General features: G+C 45.8%; 1 protein-coding gene across 1 annotated transcript; it reads right to left on the bottom strand.

Annotated features, from left to right (window-relative positions):
- Nucleotides 1-6,306: 6,306 nt before the first annotated feature.
- Nucleotides 6,307-10,224, bottom strand: LOC149440261 (E3 ubiquitin/ISG15 ligase TRIM25-like). Its single transcript, XM_089658844.1, has one exon. The coding sequence runs from the start codon at nucleotides 10,166-10,168 to the stop codon at nucleotides 7,763-7,765; it is 2,406 nt and encodes an 801-aa protein (XP_089514970.1). The 5' UTR covers nucleotides 10,169-10,224; the 3' UTR covers nucleotides 6,307-7,762.
- Between the last annotated feature and the right edge of the window lie 1,305 nt (nucleotides 10,225-11,529).

Genomic DNA, 11,529 nt, shown 5'->3' with positions numbered 1-11,529 from the left:
TGAAAATAACCTGGCCTATTAACAGGCCAAGCCAACCACTACTGCAGGCCTTTATATAACATAGGTTGGATCTGGAGCACGCCAAACAAGGCCCACCCTCAATAAAGGCCACACCTGTTGCAAAAACACGCATCACAGATGGACCAACCTAACCATTTTGGTTTCAACCTCCATTTTGGTGAACTGACTAACCATCCTGAAATATATTTTCCCTCATCCTCCCCCCTTTCCTTTCTGTTCAGCCAGAGTGACATCTAGTTGTGGGTCACTAGCAGGCTAGAGCAGCAGGGGGCCCAGAGCTGCAAAGCCCCCCAAGAGAGACAGAGCCGCTCTGCCCAAGAACCTGTTGAATCTCTCACCTCGTAACAGAGATAAGGCAGCTTTTCCTGGGAATTGAAAATGGTTTTAACCTCATAAAACCTAGCAGCGTAGGTGACAGAATTAAATGAACATTCCTCAAATCAATTTTTGCTGTCTCATATCTTGGAATATGAGAGACATACCTAAAAACCGGGCACCTCGTCAGATGCCTAATGCGCAGACTAACATGTTGATGGGTCACATGCCCACCTCAGATCATCAGGGGTGCCAAAACATAGAACTCGTACACGGTGTAACGTACAATTTCATAATTCATATCGAAATGATTCTTAGACTTATCGGTGTAATAATATACCTGCGAGGGGACTATTGCTTGTGCAGCTGAGAAGCTATAGACCAGAATATGAATTATGAAAGATGCTGGTTCTAATTTTGGGTTCCGCCTGCCAACCCCTTCCTAAACAGAGTATTGATCAGTTACTCAGAGCCACCCCCCCTGCTGGGGGACTTTAAAACACAGGCTAGCAGGCCTAAAAAGTTACGTTAAACACATCTCCGATTTTAACATCAAGACCACCTGGGGGAGACCCTGTCGCTCTGCAACTTGGATCTGCTTACATCAAAGGCTTGAATGGCAAGTAACTTAACCCTATAACTTCCTTCCTATTATCTGAGCTGTGCTATGGCTCTTTGTGTGTAGATATATATATCTTAGTTACATCTTTTTCTGTAAATATTTTATTGCACCTGTTTGACTCTTTTAGTAATAAATCTTTCTTTCTGAAAGTGTTAAACTGTTTCTATAGCTTTTAATTGCAATTTACGAATCCCTGCCTTTTGAAGAGACGCTACTGTGTTTGTTTAATCCTCTGCCCAATTGGCCTGCGGTGACCGTATTGGACAGATGACTTTTCAACCATTATAGTGTATATTTGGTAAAGAGAGTTTCCTCTTTCTCTGTACAAAAAGGAGGTGGTGGCAGTGAAGGGTTAGTTGTGTAATTAACCCGTCCCAGTAACAATCGCTCAGGCTGACGGCACATCGATCGGTTGACAATTAGCTGGAAAATCATTGTGCAGGGTGCAGCTGGGTGTGGCATTGTTACGCATGTCACACCACGGTTTTAGATCAGCCAGTCCTTCGGTCACGAATTTGGTGAGAAGGTCTGGGGTCTGACGCCGCGATCGTGACAACACCCACCACTGTCATTCATTTGGTCAGAGAAAGTGTTTGCACCTGATGAATCCTCTTCCCACCTGCGTTAACCCTTGGTATACAGGCCCCACAAATCAGAGTCAGAAAGAAAGCCACAGTGACGTGTACCTGTGCAGCATACAACAGAACATTGAACAGGGATGTGAAGGGAACCCTATTGGCAATATTTCTTGGCACTATGAGCACAATTCACTCCAGATTATCGCATGAGTTAAGGCAGTCACATGACCACATCTCGCATGCAATACTGAAAATGTCAATTCACTTTTGCTAGTTGTGGGATTTCCCATAAATCGGAAAAACACTCAGGAAATCAAACATAAAAAGGCCTTACACCCCGGTCACATCAAAGCCGATTTAGAAATCATGCAACGTACAGTGATGATGCCAATTTCCTTGTGATTTGCAAGACATCTGACACAGATATCTATGCAAATCGCCACAAAAGTAGTACATGTACTACTATAGAAATCAGTGTCGGAAACGCACCCATGTGACCGCTCTAATAGCAGACAATAGGGTGCGACTTGGCATACGATTTGTAAGTCGCATGTCATGCAAATCACATGCCAAGTCACACTCAATGTGACCGCTGTTAGAGCGTTCATATTGGTGTGGTTCAATGATTTCTAAAGTAATGAATACACTATTTTTCATGCTATTTGCAGAGAGATCTGTGTCAGATATCTTGCAAATCGCACTTGAAATCTGCATGTCCCCCGACTTTGAAATCATGTGACTTCACTGTAAATCACATGATGTGACCGTAGTGTAAGTCACACCACTTCAAAATCCGCTTTGATGTGACCGGGGCGGCCCCCAGTCACATCGGGTGCAATTTGGCATGTGATTTGCATGCTAGGAAACTTGCAAATCGTAGGCCAAGTTGCACCCTATTGTCCACTATAGGCTCCATTCACATCCAATCTGATTTTAAAATTGTGTGACTTCACTGTAAGTTGCCCAATTTCCACATCAGATTAGATGTGACTGTGGTGTTAGCCCCTAGTCACATTGGGTGCAGTTTGGCATGTGATTTGCAAGTCGCAGGGCATGCAAATCACATGCCAAGTCACATCCAGGGTGCGCGTTTTCAGGTGCGATTTTGGAATTTAAATTGTACCTGATATCGGATCTAATGAATGTGGATGTGAGTGTCTTAACATAAGCGACTTGCTGCAGCACAATTTCAAAAGTAGTTCTTGTCTAACTTTTTCAGCATTTTGTAGTGATTTCACATATAGACTACAATAGAAATCACAATGCAAAACACAATTGAAAACGCAATAACAGTGAAATTGCCAACAAAAAGTACAATTTTAAATTGCATCTAGTGTGAACCAAGCAGGAAATTCAACAAACAAAATAAATCTTTGAAGGCATGCGGTATCTGCATGCTCGGATAAGGGTCTGTTATGGATTTGGGGGGGTGGACTTCATGCCATTATTTTATTAATTCTTGGTGTGGGTATTCCCCTCCAAATCCTTTTCTCTCTCTCTCTCGCTCTTCTTTCTCTTTCTCTCACTCACTCTTCTCTCTCTCTCTGTCTTCTCTCACTCTCTCTCTCTCTCTCGTTGACAAACCCTTCTCAAAAGGGGGTGGAGTAAACCCAATCAATCATTAGTCCCGGCCCTTATCTCATCCCATTGTTTGACATTCACATAAGGTGCAGCATTGACGGTGTTTGAACAGACAACGCCTCATTCTAATTCACATTCTAGGGATCATTTAGACAGAAAGCAAAGATGCTGCCACCAGCACATGAATGTTAGGGTAGTCACACGGAGATTATGCAAATTCATTGCTGTGGTTGGGATTCAAACCAACAACCCTAGCGTTGTGAGGCAGCAGTGCTAACCACTAATCCACGGAGCTGTTGAACACTAATCCCACCTGTATTTCTGTGGTGTGAATCCATCCTAAGTCCCTGGGCAAGGTCAGTGTAACTAGCCAGATGTCTCCAATGTGACACAAATGTTGTGCTATGTTGCCAATTCACATGTATGATGGTTCTATGTATCCCAATACAAAGGATTACAATACTAATACAGGCGTACCTCGGGGTCCCAACGCCTCGGGGAACGGAATGTTTGGTTTACGAATGAAAATCCATTGACAATAACGCCTCGGTTTACACATTATTTAATAATTTTTTTCGCAGTATGAAGTGTATGTCGGTGCTTATTTTTAAATACAAATTTCTTTCCTTCACTATAGTTCACAAGCTAATCTATCACTTTCCCCAAAGTTACAGGAAACTTTGTATCTTTTAATGAACTAAAAGTAAACATTGTTTCCTTTAGGGATATAAACTCAAAGAAAACTTTCTCTTTTAGCTGGGGGGGAGGGGGAGTGACAGCTGAATTTTTCATCCCTTTGGGTCTGGTATGGATTTAGAGGGGAAGCCCCACACCCAAATTAAAAAAAAATGGCATGGGGTCCCTCCAAATCCATACCAGACCCTTATCCGAGCATGCAGCACAGCAGATCAGGAAAGGGGGGGGATGAGCAAGCGCCCCCCCTTCCTGAACCATACCAGGCCACATGCCCTCTACATGGGGGGTGCTTTGGGGCAGGAGGGCTCCCCCCCAAAGCACCTTGTCCCCATGTTGATGAAGATAAGGGCTTCTTTCCCACAACCCTGGCCGGTGGTTTGGGGAGTCTGCAGGTGGGGGGCTTAATGGAATCTGGAAGCCCCTTTTAACAAGGGGGCCCCCAGATCCAACCCCCCATGTGAATGAGTATGGGGTACATGGTACCGCAACTCATTCACACAAAAAAAATGTATAGTGTAAAAAACACAGGACATGTTCTGTGACAAATCCTTTAATAAGAGAAAAATCTAACCGAATGTCCCCCGTAGAAGATCCAACCTCAAACATGATGTATGCCGCCCACCCGAGAAAAGAGAAAAAAGGTTCCGTTCCCAACAATGGCTCCTGCGCTGTGACAGCTCCGGTGGTTTGACAGGTCTAAATATGTAAGGGCGGGGCTACCTGGGGACATCATGCATGTGACCCCACCCCATGTGACATCATTGAACCTTTTTTTTTCTGTTCTCGGGTGGGCGGCGGCTTACATTGTGATTGGTGTTGGATCTACTGTGGGGGACATTCTGTTAGATTTTTATTTTAATAATGGACTTATCACAGACCGTGTCTTGTCTTTGTTTACACTATACTTTTTGTATTTTGTGAATGAGTAGCGGTACCATGTACCCCATACTCATTCACGTGGGGGGGTCGGGATCTGGGGGCCCCCTTGTTAAAGGGGGGCTTTCAGATTCAGATAAGTCCCACACCTGCAGACCCCCACAACCACCGGCCAGGGCTGTGGGGAAGAGGCCCTTGTCCCCATCAACGTGCTTTGGGGGAGTGCTCACTCATCCCCCCCTTTCCTGACCTGCTGTGCTGCATGCTCAGATAAGGGTCTGGTATGGATTTTTGTAAAATTTTGGCATGGGGCTTCCCCTCTAAATCCATACAAGACCCAAAGGACTTGGTATGGATGGGAGGGGGGACCCACCGAAGGGCTTTGTATGGATGGGAGGGGGGACCCCTGAAGGGCTTGGTATGGATGGGAGGGGAGACCCCCCAAAGGGCTTGGTATGGATGGGAGGGGGACCCCTGAAGGGCTTGGTATGGATGGGAGGGGGGACCCCCGAAGGGCTTGGTATGGATGGGAGGGGGGAGCCCCGAAGGGCTTGGTAAGGATGGGGGGGACCCCACGCCATTTGTTTAATTCCCGACCTTTATGTTTAGATTCAGCTGTGAGTAATATATAGTATCTAGACCTTGGAAATATGTAAGGGGCAGGGCCACCCGGGGACATCACACATGTGACCCCACCCCATGTGACATCATTACAGAAATCATTATAAAGGACAAGAAACAAAACCAAAATGACTAGAACTAAAGAAATCCAAGTAGGCGGACTCCAATGAACCGTGGACTTTATGCCACAGAAACTGTCTAGGCACATTACTAAATCAGGGTCACCATGTTTCAGCCAATCCCTTTCTTCATCCCTTTGGTGGTGGGCTTGTCTACCAGGGTGCTAAAGGAAGGGGCGGATTCTCCCATCTTTGTTCCAACATGGTCAGCTCTGTGGCGGAGATCCTTCATCTCTGATTGGTTGCAGAGTGAATGATAGGTGACGGTATGAATGATGTCTCCTTCATGAATGGATGAGAAATAGGCCGATTAGTAGGAGGAGACTTACCCATTGGATGTAAGAAATGACTTGCAGAATGGGAAGTATTAGTGGGAGTATCTGTCCTAGCATGCTGTGGGCTCATATCTGTCATTCTACGCTTAGAGAAAGCAGAGGAGACCGGCTGCAGAAGGAGAGAGCGCTGACACCTGCTTAACAAGGTGTCACAGGAGAAGCTGCAGAGACTTGCCTGTTTGCTGAGTGAGAGGAGGAGGATCCTGAGCTGCTGCCGCCATGTTGGGGATGGCTGGGATCTGGCCGAGGGGAGGAGTTTCCTCTCTGCTTTCCTCTTCTTTGTCATCTCCCTGAGGTTCACCGGGCTGTTGCCTCTCCTCTGGTCGCTTTTGAGGTGTCAGCTCCGCCCACTGCTGTGTTCTGGAATTGTGAGTACAGCAGAGCTGGGGGGTGATGCAGCCAATCACACTCCGGACATGCCCACAATCAGGGGCTTTTTTGACATTTAAAAAAGGAAAGTTATCTTTTGACAGTTGAAAAGTGACAGTTGAAAAAGGAGGGGTTTTTTTGACAGTTGAAAAATGACAGTTTTTTTTTCACAGTTGAAAAATGACAATTATATTTTAATAGTGGCAAGAAATGACAGAGTTTTTTTGTCAGCTGCAATAAAATGACAGTTGAAAAATTAGGGATTTTTCGACAGTTGAAAAATGATAGTTATTATTTTGTCAGTTGAAAATGACAGTTCATTTTTTACAGTGGAAACAAATGGCAATTGAAAAATGAGTGTCTTTTGACAGTTGAAAAATGAAAGCTACTTTTTGTCGTAAAAAAAAAAAAAAATTCACAGTTGAAAAATGACAGTTTATATTTTTATAGTGGCAAGAAATGATAGAGTTTTTTGTCAGTGGCAATAAAATGACAGTTGAAAAATGAGGGTTTTTTTGACAGTTGAAAATGACAGTTAATTTTGTACAGTAGCAAAAAATGACAGGTAATTTTTTACAGTGGAAAAAATGGCAATTGAAAAATGAGGGATCTTTGACAGTTGAAAAATGAGTTATTTTTTGTCGTAAAAAATTAGGTTTTTTTACATTTGAAAAATTTAATTTATTTTTAACAGTTGAAAAACAACAGTTTTATTTGACAGTTGAAAAAATACAGTTTATTTTACAATGGTAATAGAATGCAGATAATTTTTGACAGTGAAAAAAAATCACATTTAAAAAAAGGGTTTTTTTGACAGCTGAAAAATTTGTTTTTTTGACAGTGGAAAAATTACTGTTTTTTTGACAGTGGCAAAAAATTTTTTTTTCTTTGTCAGTTGAAAAACGACATCTATTTTTGACAGTAGAAAAATTAGGGTTTTTTTTCAGTTAAAAAAGGACAGTGTCATTTTTTGCCACTGTAAAAAATAGCTGTCATTTTTCAACTAACAAAAAATAACTACCATTTTCAACTGACAAAAAAAATGGCATTTTTCAACTGTCAAAACCCCCTAATTTTTCAACTGTCTTTTTTTGCCACTGTCAAACAAACAAAATAAAAATAACTGTCATTTTTAAACTGCCAATAAACCCTGTCATCTTTTAATTGTCATAAAAACCCTCATTTTTCAACTGTCATTTGTTGCCACTGTCAAAAAAAATTTGATTTTTCAACTGTCAAAAAGTACATTCATTTTTCAATTGTCATTTTTTTCCATTCTCAAAAATTAACTGTTTTTATGTCACTGTCAAAAAAACCTCTTATGTGTCAACTGTCAAAAATAACTAATTTTTCAACTTTCACAAATAACTGTCATTTTATTGCCACTGTGAAAAATAAGTGTGACAAGCATGCAGCCAGTGAAGGCGGAACACTCAGACCTCCTGCATGCTTGTTCCCGGTCAGTAACACACTAGGGAGTGAAGTGAGGTTTAGGATGAAGATGACGGCCCCGGAACCTGCAGCTTTCTCCACAAATCACTCCTGTTTCCTGCCCTTCCTCCTATTGGCTGAGTATTGCACCAATCACCAATCAGATCATCCCCCTTGTGATGTCTCTGGGCGGATCTCTCACTTCTGGCTCCTCCCACATATCTTTATACAACCTTCCCATACATATAGTACGGCATGGAGGGGCTGAGTGAAGGTGGTGGTGAAGGTGTGGAGGTGTCGGATCGGGTCACACAGATCATAGAAGGAGATCCGCCCGGCCTCATAATCCAGATCTATCCTGACTCTGGTACTGGAGACACCGCGGGGTAATGGGGTCCTATTACTCTCATGTATCACTGAGTATTGATTACTCCCCAACAATGCCCCCTCCAACACCCAGGACTTCTTATTATCTCCAATCCATGACTGATCTCCTCTCCTGTCTATATTGGGGTAACACATCCCAACTGTCCAGGACCCTGCCCCCCCAACATCTACTTCCCAGTAATGTCTCCCGGAGGAGAAGCTCTGACTGCTCATCACCTGAGACCACTGGAACCTCTCTGGTGTTTCTGGCCGATTCTGATGTGATGATATGGATGCAGTTTTCCCATCATCTGATATATGTAGATCATTAGCAGCTGTCCTCACATCCAATAATATGTCTGTAACCCCCGACACCCCCAATGTTTGTTGTACAGCCCCAATATTTGGTCCTCCAGTGGAGGAGGGTTGGGGGTCTGGCCTGGATGGTTGACCATTGATGGGACCTTTGCCCTTTGTAGTAGAATGTGGAGAGACATGTGTGCCTGTACATTCCTTCTGGCTCCTCCCACATATCTTTATACAACCTCCCCATATCCATACCCCGACATGGAGGGGATCAGTGAAGGTGGTGGTGAAGGTGTGGAGGTGTCGGTTTGGGTCACATAGATCATAGAAGGAGATCTGCCCGGCCTCATAATCCACATCTATCCTGACTCTCTTACTGGAGACACCGCCGGGGAATGGGGTCCTCTTCCTGTCATGTATCACTGCGTACTGATTATCCCACCCCCACCTCTCCAACCCCCAGGACTTCTTATTATATCCAATCCCTGACTGATTTCCTCTCCTGTCTATATTGTGGTAACACATCCCGACTCTCCAAGACACTGCCCCCCCGATATCCATGTCCCAGTAATGTCTCCCGGAGGAGAAGCTCTGACTGCTCATCACCTGAGGATAATCCTGGAACCTCTCTGGTGTTTCTGGCCGATTCTGATGTGAATATGACCTGGATGCAGTTTTCCCATCATCTGATATATGTAGATCATTAGCAGCTGTCCTCACATCCAGTAATATGTCTGTAAACCCCGACACCCCCCATGTTTGCTGTACAGCCCCAATATTTGGTCCTCCAGTGGGGGAGGGTTGGGGGTCTGGTCTGGATGGTGGACCATTGATGGGACCTTCGCCCTTTGTAGTAGAATGTGGAGAGACATGTGTGCCTGTACATTTCTGTACATTGACCCCAGACATGATATCAGATAAACCCATGTGTAATGTGTGTGAGATCCCCCCCACATCCCCATCCCCTCCATCATGGAGGAGGTTCTCATGTCTCTCTCTGTCCTCATCATCTCCATCCTCAGTATCACACAAGTCACCTGTGTCTGCTTCCTGTAGGACAGTCAATGGATCCGTCATGTTACACAGCTCCTCAATGTCCCTCATCTTCCTGGATAGCTCCTCCTTCTTTATTTCCAGATCCCGAATATAATCCAACATGGGACAGGAGACCCGCTCTGCCCACCCGGAGATGTCCCTCAGGACTCTCTTCTCCAAATCTTCCAGATGTCTCCTGAGGTCTCTGAACAGGGTAGTGACTCTCTCGATTTCATCATCTGCTTTTCCTTGTACTTTCCTCCTGCGTTCCTGCAGACTCTGGACTCTTTTTTCCGTCTTCTCTCTCTCTGTCATCAGTTTCTGCAAAACATTCCTCAGTTTCTTCTTCTTCATCTCAGAGGCCTCCTCCAGAGTCTCCACCTGGTGTCCCCGATGTTCTCCATCCAGCCTGCAGGACACACAGATACAGGTGGAGTCCTCGGTGCAGTAATACTCCAGGAGTTTCTTATGGATGGAGCATTTCCTGTCCTTCAGGGAAGTGGTGGGGTCACATAGGACGTGTTCTGGTGACTTGCTGTGGACTCTCAGGTGGTTGTCACACAGAGAAGCTTCACACAGCAGACAGGATTTCACAGCCGGTACAGGAGTGTGAATACAGTGAGTACAGAAGACCCCGGACTCCTCCTGATCTGGATGGGTAGACTGGAAGTTCTCCACTATGTTACGTAGTGTTATGTTCCTGTGCAGTGCAGGACGTTCCTGGAACTCTTCTCTGCATTCAGGACAGGAATAACCTCCAGACCCCTCCTGTGTATCCAACACACGGCCAATACAATCCCGGCAGAAGTTGTGTCCACATTTCAGGGTTACAGGATCTGTATAAATGTTCAGACAGATGGAACATTCCAGCTCCTTCCTCAGATCAGCAGATGCCATCACTGAGAGCAGAAGACAGAATGACGGGGAAAGTCTCTGACACTCCGTATCCAATGTGACCCGTTCTGTACACTCCTACACGGGGCGAGGTGTACATTCCTACACAGGGAGAGGCTGGGACTGAGACACGTAGCTATAAGAATTCTTCTACAGAAGGACACAGACATATAATAAGTAGTGACGGGTCCAACACCCCCCTGTTCGGTTCGTGGTCCAACAAACTTGACAAAAATTCAACCGCAAACTTCGAACTCAATGCAAGTCTATAGGGCTGGAACTTGTAAATTGAAATGTGTCCATTCTGAAGGCTTTTATGTCAGTTATTGGCCACAGAAGTGGTATGTGGACTCGGGGACTGCTCTGAGGGACAGGAATCATTTGAAATGTAATCAGAAAGTAACATTTTTAAAGGGGCCATCTGTCAAGGTCCTACCTTTTCTCAGGGTTTGTGCTGCTCCATGTGCTGACATCATCTTAGGTGTCTGCAGAGCATTGTGGGATCCTTTATGCTTTCAGGCCTCTACGGCTCCTCCTCCAGGAGGTGGTGGCTTATCACATTTAAGACCGTACCCACTGAAGACGCGCCACAGCATCCACGGACGCCAGCATACTGCATCCACAGACTGCAACCAGCCAGCCGCTGACCCAGCTGCCCTCCACTCTCACTCTCCCCCTTCAGAAAGACTCAAATGGACTCCTCCACGACGATACAGACTCTCCACATCACCTTGCCCTGCCCTGTATCCCGTCACCTCACCCGACCTGTCCAGCACTCCGCTCACTCCAACATGCCACCTGCACTCCTCCTCCTTGTATTCCTCTCTTCCATCCCATAAATAGCCTCCCTCTACCCGCCTACCCCCAAAACAGCTCTACATTGCCCCTTCACTTCTCCCCTCTCCCCACTATGGCACTCACCACCTCCTCCTGCTACTCCACTCCCCCCCGTTGACCCACGTGCCACCACTATCAGACCCACACGCTCCTATACCTCCCATTCCCATGCCACCCTCCTCACCCTTCTCCTTCTATCTGCTGGGGACATCTCCCTGAACCCTGGCCCCTCACCACCCCACCCCCCCTAGGGCCCCCCTGCTCCTGCCAGCCACCACAACCCCCTCAACCTTGTACCTGTGCCCCTCCTCCCCGCATCCAACCCCCCTCTCTGAGTTGCACTCCTGAACGCCCGCTCGGTATGCAAAAAGCTTACCGCCATCCACGACCTCTTTATCTCCCACGCCCTCAACCTCCTAGCGGTCCTGGGTACAGGCCACTGACTCCCCTGCGGCACTCTCCTATGGAGGTCTCATCTGGTCCCATTCACCCAGACCGAGCGGTCACAGAGGTGGTGGTGTTGGCTT

The sequence above is a fragment of the Staurois parvus genome, unplaced genomic scaffold (genome assembly GCF_062004578.1).
Source record: "Staurois parvus isolate SC_StPar_1 unplaced genomic scaffold, SC_StPar_1.0 ptg001099l, whole genome shotgun sequence".
Classification (NCBI taxonomy): domain Eukaryota; kingdom Metazoa; phylum Chordata; class Amphibia; order Anura; family Ranidae; genus Staurois; species Staurois parvus.
The sequence above is the reverse complement of the archived record's forward strand: the minus strand, read 5'-3'. Positions and strand labels throughout refer to the sequence as shown.

Excerpts from the sequence above, each read along its gene's own strand:
- LOC149440261 (XM_089658844.1), bottom strand. The coding sequence starts at position 10,168 with ATGGCATCTGCTGATCTGAGGAAGGAGCTGGAATGTTCCATCTGTCTG.